At 44.0% G+C, this 16634-nt stretch overlaps 1 protein-coding gene across 3 annotated transcripts in view; it reads left to right on the top strand.

Moving 5' to 3' along the window:
• Positions 1 to 16310, top strand: part of LOC306773992 (vang-like protein 1) — an 85967-nt gene extending 69657 nt beyond the window's left edge. For 2 of the 3 annotated variants that reach the window (XM_079263954.1, XM_079263955.1), the window contains 4 exons: positions 4016 to 4176; positions 11439 to 11586; positions 12293 to 12527; positions 14743 to 16310. In XM_079263954.1, coding sequence (XP_079120080.1) covers positions 4016 to 4176; positions 11439 to 11586; positions 12293 to 12527; positions 14743 to 15003 — 805 coding nt within the window. In that variant the 3' untranslated portion in view covers positions 15004 to 16310. The remainder of the gene's footprint in view (positions 1 to 4015; positions 4177 to 11438; positions 11587 to 12292; positions 12528 to 14742) is intronic. The other variant, XM_079263956.1, reaches the window with a different exon arrangement.
• Positions 16311 to 16634: the final 324 nt, after the last annotated feature.

Raw genomic sequence — 16634 nt, 5'->3', positions numbered from 1 at the left:
TAGGAAATAAAACGCGTCACGATTTAAACACAACTTGACGTCGTTAAGACGCCGACGGCAGCATGAAAACTGCTGATTGGATGATTTCTCGTGTCCCCTCTCCTGATTGGTTCGTTTTGTTTTTAGTTTGTAGTTGTGGTTTGCACTTCAGGGCCACCGTAGAAAGCAGCGCCAAAGCAGAGAAGCTACTGCGTACATACTGGTTTTACTGGTAACATACACAGAGAAGTACGTCACAAAGTAAAAGCGATACAGGCGGGTTTTACAAACGAAATCCGTTCGCACACCGTGACGTAACCCCAAACTCCACCAATAACCCTCGGCCACAGCCTAGACAATGGGGTGGGGCTGGATATTGGGTGGGGTTGGACGTCAAATGGGCGGGACTGGACATCCAATGGGCGGGATTGGACACCCAATGGGCGGGGCTGGACGTCCAATGGGCGGGACTGGACACCCAATAGGCGGCGCTGGACGTCCAATGGGCAGGGCTTGATAGTGGGCGGAGTTGGACTTCAAATGGGCGGGACTGGACATCAAGTGGGCGGGGCTGGACATCAAATGGGCGGGGCGGGGTGCCAAATAGGCGTGGTTAGGGTTAAGGTTAATCCAATCAAAATGCTGAGGGGTTGGACATCCTACTACGCCCAATATCCATCCGCGCCTCATTCTCCAGGCTGTCGCCAAGACCCTCTCAATTCCACGGGAGTCAGATTTTAACCCCTAAATTCCCCCTTAACCACTAAATAACTATCTAAATTCACGTATTATACGTTGTATTAATGGAAAAACAGTACAGGCAAATAAAATAGATGTTTAAATTAAAATAGAATAAATTTACATGCACAGAGGTGTCGTCTTAGCGTCCGCGTTACATGTCATGAGAGCTTTACAGATCCTCGTAACTTCAAAACTTGCTGTATTTTTTTTTTTCACATTTATGTCGCAAAGTGTTGTAAAGTCGAAACAACGCAAGTGGAGAAGTGCGTAACCCAAGGACCGCCTGTATTTGTTAGATTTCAGCAAACTGTGATATATAAGTTGTTAGGAGAGCTGCAGCTGATGCAGGTAGCGCTGGTTTTCCACTTTCCAAAGCCGCTTCTGAGTTTTTCCTTGTAAAACTCTTAACGTATGATGATGTGATGACTCACAACAGTGTTTAATCATGAAAAATGAAATAAAACCGTCAGTTTCATTTTCACTTCCTGATCAGACGGCCGTAGAAAACACCCAACTCTTCCAAAACTTTGCACTTAAGTTGAGCCGAGCAGGCAGACAAACCGTGTTTTTAACCGGTAAAACAAACTTTATCATTAGTATGATATATTTATAAGTCCAACTAAGACTTTGCTTCAGAACATTTCCAAAGGAGAGTCAGTGAACCGACACGGTGAAACACAAGAGTATTTGATATTTAGAGCGTGCTAGCATTAGCTTGTCACCAGAAACTGTCAGTTCTAGCAAAGTATGTAGGGATGTAGCGTGGTAAATTATGTATGGGTGCATTTACGACTTTGTTAAACTCCTCCAGGAGCACAGAAGGGTTTATTATAAAAGAAGAGATGATTTATAGCAGGAAACGTGTGAAAACACCTACTTGTGTGCAGCCGGTTTAATGACGCCAGGCTGTGAAGGACGAGACGCAACATGTTCTGATGAGCAGTGTGAAGTATTGGACTCTGATGCCTCTGACACTTTCCACTGCTTCCAACATCACAAAGTCGTGGTTTCTACTTTTTCTGTTATCGTTTAGGCCACAGATCCTGGTCCTGGTTTCCACTGTCCTGCAGGTTTTCCCTGCTGGAACACACCTGACTGCGTTGTTTTGCTCGGTGGTCTATCTTTCTTCTCCTTCTCAGTTACTGCAGAAAGTGAAGTAGTATGCTGGTGTTGAGCTGCTACTTCACATTTATAATAAAAATAGCGGTCAAACTGGTTCTTATTATGTAGTTTTTACAAGTTACGACTGAAAAGACAAGAAGCAGGGAGCTAACTTTGTTTATTTCCGGTCTACGTCATACGTCACGTGCACCCTCTGTCCAATCAGAACCCTTCCCAACCCACCGCTCTAAAGAGGAATTATGTGAGGACATGTTTCATGTAAGCGTTCATTTGGAATGATTATTTTCATGGAAACTCGTCAGAGAACATTAATTCCAAATTATTATAATCCAGATAATTAATTCTGAATGAAAAAACATAATTTAACCATACACATTGATTTGAGTCAGGTGTGTTGCAGCAGGGAAACCTGCAGGACACCGGCCCTCCAGGACCAGGATTTAGGATCCTGGTTTAAGCGTTACATCACCTCTGACCTGTTAAAGATATGCCAGATAGAGCTGCGAGAATTATCTGATTATCTGAATTAAATCAAAATTCCAGAGAAATGTGGATCATCAGTGCTTTTTATTCTTATTTTTTTTGTCTTGCTTCTCTTCTAATATGAAGCCTGAAAACACTATCTTAATCGAGTTATGTCCATCTCTGGAGGATGTCTTGTAGATGTAGATGTCTGAGAAATTTCATTGTATTTTTTCTGATTTAAGAACTTTTATCTAAGTTGATCTGTCAGTCATCCCCCCTCTTTTTTATTGCTTTATGATACTACTTGTTATTCTCAAGAAATGTTTCAGATTTTCTCTTATTCCTGACAAACACTGTTTAAATGCTGCTATAAAACAGCTAAAACTAGCTACAACGCTGCTTAAACATGTCCAAAGCATTGCTAGAAATACCTAAAACTAGCTAAGACATTGTTAAAACACAGTTAAAGGTAGCTAACAAAGAGCTAAAACACTACTATAACTGCCTTAAAAAATCTACTACTAAAAAACCTAATAAACACACCTAACAAAGAGGCTAAAGCTGTCTAAAATAGCTAAAATACAACTAAAATTAGCCAAAACACCTCTAAAACCACTAAAATGCAGCTAAAACCAGCTAAAAAAAATTCTAAACACAGATCAAACTTGCCAAAATATCATTAAAATAGCTCAAACTAGGTTTGATACAGTAAATACTCAGCCAAAAATAGCTAAACACAACTAAATAGCCGAAATATAACTAAAACACAACTAAAATGAACCCAAGTACCACTAAAACATAGGTAAAATTAAGCTAAAACCACCTAAAACAATGCTAGGCACAGCTAAAGCTAGCCAAAACCGTGCTATAACTAACCAAAATGTCATTAGAAATAGATTAAACTACGTTTGCTACAGTTAATACTCAGCCAAAAAATAGCTAAACACAGTGCTAAAACTAGACATTATTTTCTTAGAAATAGCTTAAACTTGGTTATAAAAATAGTTAATACCGAGCTAAAAATAGCTAAAACTACCCAAAACACATGAAGCACCGCTACAATACTGCTATCGTAGTCATAAACCTATGCCAGTGTCTTTTCGGTTCTGGTCATCAGGACATACGCTGCTGCAAGTCTAAGACGTGTTTTTGCTCCAACACACCTGATTCAGATTCATAAACTGCCTCTTTTGTTCTTTACATCCTGTTACAGACATTCATGTCACCTTGTCTTGTTAAAGTTGGGTTGCCTCTAAAACCTGCAGACGATATATATTGCTAGAAAGCTGTGTTTTTCAGCATTGAATCTATGGTGGGAAATGTTTGATGAGTTATTCTCATTTGAATTCTGTGATTGCTGCTTGAGGATCTTTCATTTCCCACCAACTACCCCATTCTCCTTTTTTTTACTGCTTTATGATGATGATACTTGTTATTCTGAAGAAACACTGAAGGGATTTTTTTTCTTATTCCTGAAAGACGTTTGATTTAAAGCCAAAAAAAGTCAGTCTGTTCTCGTCTTCTTCCAGCTCTTTTGTATTCAGTCGACTTACAGCAGGGATTTCCAAGAGTTATAGTGTAACGAGTGAAAAAACGTCTTGTGGCTAATTTTTCTTACGTTTTTCTTCTCCATCTCGGAGCTGGCGGTAGCCTGAACCACTTTGATTTCCCTCAGGATGAAAACGCATCTCTGCTTCTTCCTCTGCAGCATTCAGCGGGCAGCTCTGGCTATCGTAGAGCACTACTACTGCGACTTCCCCATCCATAATCCTGCTTTGCTCTCCGCCTCAAAGTCCCGCGCTGCCAAGCACCTGGCTGGCCTCAAGGTCTACAACGTGGATGGTGAGTTGGCGGCAGCCCCCGCTGAGGGTGAGTGGGATGCTCAGTGGTTCTTTCTTCTATTTTAATCATCCCATTTTTAAAAAATATTGCATAAATAAATTTTATTGTGGTGGTGTTTAATTTTGTTGGCTGTAAATATTCTACAATTTTACAGAGATAATTTCATAATTAACCCTTTGAGCACTGTACCAGTAATTTAGGCTACCACAAAAATCTAATCCAGAAAATGAAATTAGTATCTGTCTTTAAACACAACTATATAAACACATTGGGGCCAGATAGATCACACAATATCAGTCTATGTGGTATGGATGTATAATAAATGCATGGAATGGAAAAACTTCTAGGCTTGCACTAAAAATATTTCTAGGATGAAATTGAATATCCTGGAGAGGTTACAGGATGAAAAGTTCAGCCATTTTGGTTCCATTTGGCATTGGTTCCATTTTTCTTGTCTAAAAGTCTCTCATTGTAAGGACCTTATATTTCTTTAAATGTTTATTTCTTTTATTAATATATATTTTTAAAGAAAGTAATAAAAGATAATCATGAATTTAAGGAAAGTTTTTTTTCTGTGATGGGTACCTTTTAGACCCTTAAACCGTGACCCAAGAAGTAAATGGCAGAAAATTCTGTTTTGTTTTTCAATCTGAACTCTTTTTGCCATTAGACAATTTTTTTCTTTTTTAAATTGCATGGCATTTTTTAGTACCGTGACATTGCAGTGCCAAATGTGTACACCAGGGCACAAAAAACTAGTATGAAAGTAGACTAGTTAAAATTAGCTAAAAAAAAAAAAAATAGCCCAAATACAGTTAAATCACAGCTACAACGCAGCTAAAATTAGCTCAAATACAGTTAAAACACAACGTTAACACAGCTAAAATTAGCTAAAAATAGCTCAAATAGTTAAAACACAGCTATAACACAGCTTAAAACTAGCTAAAATACGGATAAAACACAACTTTAACACAGCTAAAATGAGCTAAAATAGTTAAAACAACTTTAACACAGCTAAAATTAGCTAAAATACAGTTAAAACACAACGTTAACACAGCTAAAATTAGCTAAAAATAGCCCAAATACAGTTAAAACACAGCTATAACACAGCTTAAAACTAGCTAAAACACGGTTAAAACACAACGTTAACACAGCTAAAATGAGCCAAATACACTTAAAACACAGCTATAACACAGCCAAAATACAGTTAAAACACAACGTTAACACAGCTAAAATTTGCTAAAAATATCCAAAATACAGTTAAAACACAGCTATAACACAACTTAAAACTAGTTTAAATACAAAAACCAAAACAAAGCTAAAAGACAGCCAAAGCACCGCTAAAACTAGCCAAAACACAGCTTAAATATGGCCTTAAACGTAACAAAAATTTGCCAAAACACAGCTGAAACGAGCTAAAATAATGTTTAAATTCTGCAAAAGTACAGCTAAAGCACAGTTTAAGACTAACAATACAAAAATAGCTTCAACTAACTAAAATATAACTAAAACCTAGTCAAAACACTGCTAAAATATAACCAAAACAGATAGTTTTTAATAGATGGGGGGGGGGGGGAGCCAAAATTCAGTAAAAACTAGCTTAAACACTGCAAAAAATAAAGGTAACGCACAGCCTAAAACAAGACAAAATTCAGCTAAAACACTGCAAAATGATGCTAAAGCATGGCTTAAGCACAGATATAATTAACTAAAACAAAATAGTAATCATACTGAAAGCTTAATTGGTGAGGTGTTTCATTAAAGTCCACATGAACTGGCTGATGAGGTGCTGCGTGGCCCCACATTAGTTCAGCAAACATTTAAAATAAAAAATAATCGGGGATAACCCCCAAGTATCGAGTGAGTCACCAGAATGTTTATTCATCCTACAACTTGCAATAAAGTGAGCGTGCTCAGTTGATTTCCATCCCAGAAATCCCTGTGAATGTAACGAGAAAGCAGGGATCAGATTTTTAACCGCTGACTCTGCTGTCTTTATGCTTTCTCCTCACACCACGCTAAACCTTTAAGACTCCTATAAAGCTAAACTGAAAGCCTACCTTTTTGACAGTAAGTAAAAACATGTCTGCAGCAAACTAAAGCACCTTCTAACACGATGAACTCTCCTTTATGTGCACTAACTCACACTTTCACTCTGCATGCCACAGGTTGATGTAAAGTTCAGTCGTCTTCACTACAGCTGGCAGAATGTAACACAAACCCTCGATTAAATTATCGCCGTCCCTTAAGTGTCCTCAAGCTTCAATCCTCTTTCTTCTGCTGCCATTTGTCTCCCTCTTTCCTTCCACATCCTTTCAAATTAGCAGGACAAGATGGCTGACAAATCAATAGCTATTACTCCGACTGTCTTGTCTTCTCTCTCTGGAGTCTCACCATCCTTCATTTTCATCCTGCAGCAGCTGCACAGACTCCTCCGTCTCTTATCTCGGGTCTCCAGCCACTTCCCTTTTCCTTTCCGCAACCACATGATAGAGTAAATAATTCCAACTAAACGCAGACGAAAGTCTGCTTGACTGAAGGCCGACGAAGCTCCAAATGCAAATAATATGTAACAAATGTGATAAATTGAGCTTAATTTTCTAAATTGATGCTTGTCGCAGGTCTATATCAGCAAGCATCAAATTAGAAAATCTATATCAGGTATTAACGTGACATCATCAAAAGATTCAGAGAAATTGAAGGTATCTCTGTATGTCAGGGACAAGGCTAAAGACCTTTATCGTATGCCCATGGTTGTCAGGTCCTCAGACAACACTCATGTTACTATATGGGTCCAGAAACCACTGCTGGGTAACACAGTCCTCTGTGCCATCGACAGATACAGCTAAAGCTCTATCATGAACAGAAGCCATATTTAAACTTGGTCCAGAAGTAACGTTCTGTCATGTGGGCTTGTTTAAAATGGACTGTTTCAGAGTGGGAAAGTGCTTACTGGTAGGCAATCTAAATCTGACATTCCTGTTTGTAATTATGTACTCTGCGTCCTCCAGGTCGCGCCAGATATAGGAACAATTTCGGACTGATTTGGTTCAGATTTGGTCCAGATTTTGCTATCTGCATATTCTCTGCTGCAGGATGCAGAAGCAGACTCTGGATCTCATCTCGTTTTTGTGAAGTTGATGAAAGTGTTGATACATGTCGTAAAAACAAAACGAGCTAAAGTCTTTCAGGGGTTTTGGTCTTGTTCTGGAAACAAGTCTTGTGATGTCACAATTTTGCCAAAATGTTGCCTGTTTTGGACCCAGTTTACTGGTTGAAACATGCATGAACTTTCCTGGACAGGATGAGCGTTTGAAGGCAGCACGTGTTGCTCTCAGTGAGTCGAGATCATGGCTACAACAGAGCGTGGTGTATAGTCTAGATTTTCCTTCTCATATTGGGTCTGGAGCTCAATCCATCAATCCATTCTCCGCCACTTATCCGGGGTCGGGTCACGGGGGCAGCAGCCTAAGCAGGGAAGCCCAGACTTCCCTCTCCCCAGCCACATTTGCCAACTCTGTGGAGGGATCCCAAGGCGTTCCCAGGCCAGCCGAGAGATATAATCCCTTCAGTGTGTCCTGGGTCTTCCCTCCACAGGTACGTGCCCAGAATATATCACCAGGGAGGTCCAGGAGGCATCCTGACCAGATGCCCGAGCCACCTTAACTGACTCCTCTCGATGTGGAGGGGCAGTGGCTCTACTCTGAGCCCCTCCTGGATGACCGAGCTCCTCACACTATCTCTAAGGGAGAGCCCGACCACCCTCAGGAGATTTCGTTCTTTTGGTCACGACCCACAGCTCATGACCATAGGTGAGGGTAGGTACGTAGATCGACTGGTAAATCGAGAGCTTTGCCTTTCGGGGTCAGCTCCTTCTTCACCACGACAGACTGGCGCAGAGTCCACATTACTGCAGACGCCACACCGATCCATCTGTCAATCTCATGCTCCATCCTTCCCTCACTCGTGAACAAGACCCTGAGATATTTAAACTCCTCCACTTGAGGCAGGACCTGACTCCCGACCCGGAGAGGACAATCCACCCTATTCCGGCTGAGGACCATTGTCTCAGATTTGGAGGTGCTGATTCTCATTCCAGCCGCTTCACATTCAACTGTGAATCATTTAAGTGATAGCTGGAGATCAAGACCACATGAAGCCAACAGGACCACGTCATCCGCAAAAAGCAGAGACCCAATCCTGAGGCCACCAAGCCGGATTCCCACAACACCTCGGCTGCGCCTAGAAATTCTGTTCATATAAGTTATGAACAGAATCGGTGATAAAGGGCAGCCTTGGCGGAAACGAAGTCCGACTCACTGCCGGAAAAGCGGACCAAGCTCTGACACCTGTCGTACAGGGACCGGACAGCTCGTACAAGGGGGTCTGGTACCCCATACTCCCAGAGTACCTTCTCCAGGTCCACAAAGCACATATAAACTGGTTGGGCAAACTCCCATGCCCCCTCCAGGACCCCAAAGAGGGTATAGAGCTGGTCCACTGCTCCGCGACCAGGACGAAAACCACACTGCTCCTCCTCAATCTGAGATTCGACTATCCGGCGGACCCTCCTCTCCAGGACCCCTGAATAGACCTTACCAGGGAGGCTGAGGAGTGTAATGCCCCTAATTGGAACACACCCTCCAGTCCCCCTTCTTAAAAAGGGGGACCACCACCCCAGTCTGCCAATCCAGCGGTACTGCCCCCGATGTCCACGCGATGCTGCAGAGGCGTGTCAGCCAGGACAGCCCCATAGCATCCAGAGCCTTAAGGAACTCCGGGCGGATCTCATCCACCCCCGGGGCCTTGCCACCAAGGAGCTTTTTAACCACCTCAGCAACCTCAGCCCCAGAGATAGGAGAATCCACCCCTGAGTCCCCCAGCTCTGCTTCCTCATCGGAAGACGAGTTGGTAGGATTGAGAAGGTCTTCAAAGTATTCCCCCCACCGACCCACAACGTCCCGAGTTGAGGTCAGCAGCTCCCCACAGTGTTGATGGAGCACTGCTTCCCCCTCCTGAGTCGCCGGATGGTGGACCAGAATCGGAGGTCTTTCTCCATGACCTCGCCGAACTCCTCCCATGCCCAAGTTTTTGCCTTGGTGACAGCTGAAGCCACATGCCGCTTAGCCTGTCGGTACCCATCAGCTGCCTCCATAGTCCCACAGGCCAAGAAGGCCCGATAGGACTCCTCCTTCAGCTTGACGGCATCCCTCACTGCTGGTGTCCACCAATGAATTCTGGGATTACCGCCATGACAGGCACCAACAACCTCATGGTCACAGCTCCGGCTGGCAGCCTCAACAATAGAGGCACGGAACACAGCCCATTCGGACTCAGTGTCTCACTCCTCACACACATGGTTGAAGGTCTGCTGAAGGTGGGAGTTGAAACTCGCTCTTACAGGGGACTCTGCCAGATGTTCCCAGTAGATCCCCCCGACATGTTTGGGCCAGTTTCCTCCCCCACCATATGAGCCAACTCACCACCAGGTGGTGATCAGTTGACAGCTCCGCCCCCCTCTTCACCCAAGTGTCCAAGGCATGTGGCCGCAGATCTGACGATACGACTACAAAATTGATCATCAAACTGCGGCCCAGAGAGTCCTGATGCCAGCTGTACATATGGACACTCTTATGTTGGAACATGGTATTCGTTATTGACAATCCATGACGAGCGCAGAAATCCAACAAGAAAACACCATTTGGGTTCAGAGGGGAGGACCATGCCTCCCAATCACTCCCATTTATTCATTCATTCATTCATTCATTCATTCATTCATTTTCCTAACCACTTAATCCAGGTTCGCGGGGAAGCTGGACCCTATCCTAGCAGTCTTAGGACGAAACGCAGGGTACACCCTGGACAGCTCGCCAGTCCATCGCAGGGCCCAATCACTCCCATCCAGGTCTTACTGTCATTGCCCACGTGAGCATTGAAGTCCCCCAGCAGAACAAGGAAGTCCCCAGAAGGAGCACCCTCTAACACTCCCTCCAAGGACTCCAGAAAGTGTGGCTAGTCTGAACTGCTGTTCAGTGCATAGGCACAGACCACAGTCAGGACTGGTCCCCCCACCGAAGGGGCGGAGGGAGGCTACCCTCTAGTCCATCAGAGTAAATCCCTACGTACAGGCACCAGGCTGGGGGCCAATGGGAATACCCACACCCGCTTGGCACCTCTCACCATAAGCTACTCCCGAGTGGAAAAAGGTATAGCCCATCTCGAGAGTTCTGGTTCCAGAGCCCAAGCCATGATTTGAGGTGAGTCCGACTTTATCTAGCCAGAACCGCTCAACCTCGCGCACAAGCTCAGACTCCTTCCCCACCAGAGAGGTGACATTCCACGTCCCTAGAGCCAGCTTCTGCAGCCGGGGATCAGATCGTCAGGCCCCTTGCTGCCGCCCAGCTCACACTGCACCCGACCCCTACGGCTCCTCCCGCAGATTGTGAGCCCAAGGGAGGTGGGGCCCATGTAACCCTTTCGGGCTGAGCCCGACCGGGCCCCATGGGCAAAGGCCCGGCCACCAAACGCTCACTCTCGTACCCCACCCCCTGGCCTGGCTCCAGAGGGGGGGCCCCATGACCCGCGTCCGGGCAAGGGAACACTTCTGACAATGGTCATTATCATCATGGGGGTCGCTGAGCTGCACTTAAGGTCTGGAGCACATGGCGTCCTTTTCTTCTGGCCTGACGGTCTGGAATACTGGTTTGTCCGACTCCCAACACGTTCCAACAATGTGATGGTCCAGTGTGGATCCACAAATGAAGCTAATGAGATAAAGCCTGAAAAACTTTGGGTTTAGTCTGTCTGTAGTTGGATAAAGTGTTTTACTGCAGCTTATACACATACAAATGACTTTAAATCTGAAAATCTTCATGTAAAATAATAAATTCTCCTCCGACACCCTGATTTCTCACATCGCATCTCATACCAGAAGCAGGGAGGGGCGGCATCCTCCTTGTCTGTCCATGAATTATTCTGCTCATGCTTGATTTCTGCAACACATTAATAATTCAGCAGCTCAGCCTGCTTTTAACCTGCATTAACATCTGACGCTTCATCAGCAGCTTTCCATCCTCGTTCCGAAAATATGGACTTTTAGTCCTCCAAGACCGGAGAGAGTCGGCCCCGAGCACCTTGCATGTGTTAGATATTCACGTCTCTGTCCTTTTGGAGGGAATAAAAGGAAGTGACCCTCCTCTTCTTTTGTCGCATTGCATTGTCATCATGGGCATCCTTTCTCCACCTGCAACATGTAATGAGACTTATCTTTCTCATTTTTGCCGTTGCAGGTCCAGGAAACAACGCAGCTGCTGGACTCGCCCACTCCCAGTCCCGAGCCATGATCGCGGCCGCCGCCCGCCGCCGAGACACCAGTCACAACGAGCTGTACTACGAAGAGGCCGAGCACGAGCGGCGCGTCCGCAAGCGCAAAGCGCGGTGAGTTTTAACCATCGCTGCATTGTTTATGTTAACCCTTAACCCCCCTCCCAACCCATAAAGGCCCATTTCTGCTCCCTTACGTACGGAAATGAGTACATCCATTTTAACATCCCTCATACTTTTACGTCTTTTACGTTGCCACGGTTGTTAAAACGGTCCGTCCACTAGGGGGCAGTGCTGAGTTCAGAGGTCATTTACATGTTCTGACACTGGTTGGTAGCGGGAACACTGTTCTCCTCAACTTCTGCATCTTCTTCTCTGGTTTGTTCCTTGGGCTGATTGTGTGTCAGCTTTGCACTCAACACTGGCCCCGGTGGTTTCTGACGGTATTCCTTCATTTTCAGTGACGGTCAGCTAAGCCCCCTGAAAATGTTAGTAATTATGCTCGTAATTAAAACAGGAAGCGAACAAAACTGTCCGTCTTCCTGTCAAACTTTCCATCAATAAGACATCTTAAATTGACAGTGATGTTCAATCAGGAGCAGCCAAGGATCAACGGGTGAGCAGAGCAGCTGCTTGATATATAAGTTATACATTCATTTTCCATTATTTTAGCCTCCTAATCTGACAGCTGAAGCTGAAAACATCACGTCTGCATGCTGACTGGGGTTAAAGTCAGCATGTTTTACATAAAAATACGTAAATAAACAAGAAACTAGTGCCTTGGAGTTTTAAGGGTCAATCCAAGCTCCTGTGTTTCCAGGCTGGTGGTGGCAGTCGAGGAGGCCTTCACCCACATCAAGCGGATGCAGGAGGAGGAGCAGAAAAAGGCTCCGGGCGACGTGATGGACCCTCGGGAGGCGGCTCAGGCCATCTTCCCCTCCATGGCTCGAGCCCTGCAGAAGTACCTGAGGACCACCAAGCAGCAGCACTGCCACAGCATGGAGAGCATCCAGCAGCATCTGGCCTTCTGCATCACCAACAACATGACACCAAAGGTCCGAGTCCAGGTCTTAAGTAACACGCAACACCTCCAGCGATGGCGTAATGTCCAGTTAAACGGGTGGGACAACATGTCTGGTCTTCCACCAGGAGTAAAGCAGATTTAATGTTCGCTGTCCGAAATCACTATTTTCCACTAAGTAACATAGATTTGAGGACTGGTGTCAGTCATTGTCTGTCAGAAATATTTCCCTCCTTATCGTGATGATTGATCAGATGGACGTAACCATGGTGACATCAGCGGCATTCTACTGGATTCCTCGATTAATACGTGGGTCAGTCGTATTAATCAGAGTCGGAGTTACTAATAGTGTTCACTCTTCTTACCCAGACTTATAGAAAATATGCAAACCACATGAAACATATGGGATTCACATGATTCACGTAGTTCATAATTCACATAGATTTCACATGTGAATCACAAGTTGCACTGATGTGATCCACATGTGCTTAACATGTGCTTTACATGTGGACTACTTGGTTCACATGTGCATGAACATGTGCTCCATTTGTCTACATGTCTACATACACACACACACACACACACACACATATATATATCTACAAACATGTGCTTCACATGTGAATCATTTGAAAATGTTCCAAAACCACATGTGGTTTTTCTGGACCTGAGAGGGGGGCTGTGAGCGTCATGGTGGATGACTGACATCGAGCGAACTCCAAGCTTTCTGTAGCTAAGAGCTAACCGAGCTAACCTGGAGATAACAGGAGATAACCAGCTAACGGAGGTAAGCGGGCTAAAGCTAAGTCACATTGTTAACCGGCTAAAAACCGCGGTTGTTCTACGTTCTTCTGACTTGAAGCGGGAGATCGGGTACCTGTCAATCAAAAGGACACGCCCCTAAATATGCCGAAATTCAATATGAAATTACATCCAAACAGAGAAGTTAAAAAAAAAAAAATCACTCCACCCACAGTTGTCATGAAGGTAAACCTGACCTATAAACCAAAAATGGATTTTTGCACCAGGCTGTAAACATGTTTATTTCTGCTGTAAACATGTTTATTTCTGCTGTAAACATGTTTATTCCTGCTGTGAACATGTTTATTCCTGCTGTAAACATGTTTATTTCTGCTGTAAACATGTCTATTCCTGCTGTAAACATTGTTTATTTCTGCTGTAAACATGTTTATTTCTGCTGTAAACATGTTTATTTCTGCTGTAAACATGTTTATTCCTGCTGTAAACATTGTTTATTTCTGCTGTAAACATGTTTATTTCTGCTGTAAACATGTTTATTCCTGCTGTAAACATGTTTATTTCTGCTGTAAACATGTTTATTCCTGCTGTAAACATTGTTTATTTCTGCTGTAAACATGTTTATTCCTGCTGTAAACATTGTTTATTTCTGCTGTAAACATGTTTATTTCTGCTGTAAACATGTTTATTTCTGCTGTGAACATGTTTATTCCTGCTGTAAACATGTTTATTCCTGCTGTGAACATGTTTATTCCTGCTGTAAACATGTTTATTTCTGCTGTGAACATGTTTATTCCTGCTGTAAGCATTGTTTATTTCTGCTGTAAACATGTTTATTCCTGCTGTAAACATTGTTTATTTCTGCTGTAAACATGTTTATTTCTGCTGTAAACATGTTTATTCCTGCTGTAAACATGTTTATTTCTGCTGTAAACATGTTTATTTCTGCTGTAAACATTGTTTATTTCTGCTGTAAACATGTTTATTCCTGCTGTAAACATGTTTATTTCTGCTGTGAAGTTGGTCTTTTTAACATGGGAGTCTATGGAGATTCGCCCTGTTTTGGTGCCCCTAGTGGATGAAGGAGGAACTGCAGGTTTCTACACTTCTATCTCGCCTTCACTTTTAAATGCCGGAAGTTGCTGCTTGTTTGGATCACATATCCTTAAATCCACCACAGAAGAAGAGCTATAGATGCGTGTATAGACAGTGCGGCAGCGTTGCGTGACCTTTAACGGCTTCTGGAACTTTTCTTTGTTCCACTTCGGCTCTGGGAATCTGACTGACAACGTCTACATGTTGCTTCATGCTTTTCTGGAGGTTTCTATCACCAGAAGTTTTAGCTTCATCTCAGGAGAGTAGACGTTTGGTTTGACATCGTAGAGAAATAATAAACTGTTTTTGGATCATTTTTAACCAGAAACTTTCCTTCCAGCTGAAGACGTTGATCTGGTCACCGATTGATCTTCATCCCTGTTTCTTCTACGCAGGCGTTCCTGGAGAGCTACCTGACTCCGGGTCCGACCCTGCAGTACAGCCGGGACCACTGGCTGGCCCGTCAGTGGACCCTGATCAGCGAGGCGTCGGTAACCAGCGGCCTGAAGGACGGAACCGTCTTCCTGCTGAAATGTGTGGACTTCAGCCTGGTGGTGACCTCCAAGAAGATCCCCTACATCCAGATGTCGGAGGAGTACATCGACCCCAAATCCCACAAGTTCGTCCTGCGGCTACAGTCGGAAACCTCCGTGTAGGACGGCCACGCCTCGCTTTCAGCCCCCCGCCACGCGGCGCTGCTCTCAAACATTTTCACTTTGGGTTTGAAGTTTTTATTTGTACTTTTTTAAAGTTTTTATATATTATATATGAATCTAAATCACACGTCTGAAGCTGTGGGTGTTTCATCGCCTGGAATGAAAAGCAGAACGGACGCAGGATTCAAACAGCTGCGTGCGCATGCCGGATGTGTGTGATCACTGTGTCTGTACAGTCACTTGTTTCATATCACGTTCGAGATGCCGAACATGACGGAGACAGACAAGCCCTTCGGACTGAAGAGGCGGAAAACTGACGGACATTTCGAAGCTTTAGGACGTCAACGAACTCCGAAGGGTTCGGTGGAAGTCAAAGGAAAGACCGGAAAACCTGGCTTCAGCTGCATCCGGTTCACATACAGCCGCAAAGGAAAGAGACCCACATGGCCCGTCTTCTTCTCAGGGCTGTCGTATCTGACGCATCAGAAATAACGAGAACGTACTACTGATCGCTCCCGTCTGCCGGAAATTCACATAAATATATTCTAGCTTTTATTCCTCAGATAAAACCACGATTTCCAAACCGTCTCGAAGCTTCAGTGTCCTGGAATGATCAGAGGCTTTAAATTTCTCTCTAATCATCAGCAGGAAAACAGAACAAACATGCAGGGATTTCTAAATCATTCAAACTTTATTTATACAGCCCTTTTCAGACAGAAGTAACTCAGAGCAACCAGGTTTAACAGAAATAAGAGGTAATAAACCGCCTCACTGTGCAGGAAAACCAGATCAAGAGGGACGAATTAGAGACAACCAGAAAGTTTTATGATAAAGTTGGTGGAACCTCGTCCCAACTGGACCGTCTGGGTTTTCCTCCTCCGTCTCACAACAGATTATTCCTCCTCACCAATCTGACAAATCCAACTAAAAACGACAGAAACGTCTCGCCTGTCAGACCTGGAGTCTCGCAGCGAGAGGTCAGACTCTGCTGCCCCCTGCTGGCTGAACAGGACTCTTTACTCTGGGATTGTTTAAAGGTGAGGAAATGAAAACGTGCCGCTTTGGGTCAGACGGCGCAGCTGATCCACTTCGGCTTATTTAGTTTATATTTACTGACCATCCAGATGTCACTGTGCCTCCTGTTTTTACACTGTATCTATTTATGTAAACAAGCACATGTATGTGTGTGTTCCCTCTCACACACCCAGCCTTCACCCCCTCCTCTTCCTCCATCTGTCTCACTGTTGCCAGGTTACAGCCCCCCCCCCCGCTCTGTCACTGTGTGCTTTTTGATGGATGGTTTTTGTGACGACGATGTGACGTTGCTGTAAAAAACCTCTTTTTCCCCACAAGTTTAATATTATTTGTAAAACACCAATAAAAGATTTTTATGAACATTTGTTAAATGTCTGCTCAGGTGTTGCTGTTGTTCGCCAGACGTCCACTGCTGCAGATGAATCGTAGTCTAACGACAACTTTATCACACATTTAGTTAAAGTTAAAAGCTCTTTGCTTTACATGAAGGCTTGAGTTGGAGAAGTTTAAGACTTTATGGTCCATAGAAGAAGTAAAAGTGTCAAAATGTTCATATTTTCAGCCAAAATACATAAAGTCCAGAAAAGGATTATAAA

This window comes from Telmatherina bonti (genome assembly GCF_933228915.1).
Source record: "Telmatherina bonti genome assembly, chromosome: 24".
NCBI lineage: Eukaryota > Metazoa > Chordata > Actinopteri > Atheriniformes > Telmatherinidae > Telmatherina > Telmatherina bonti.
This window is presented reverse-complemented; position numbering and strand designations above follow the sequence as displayed.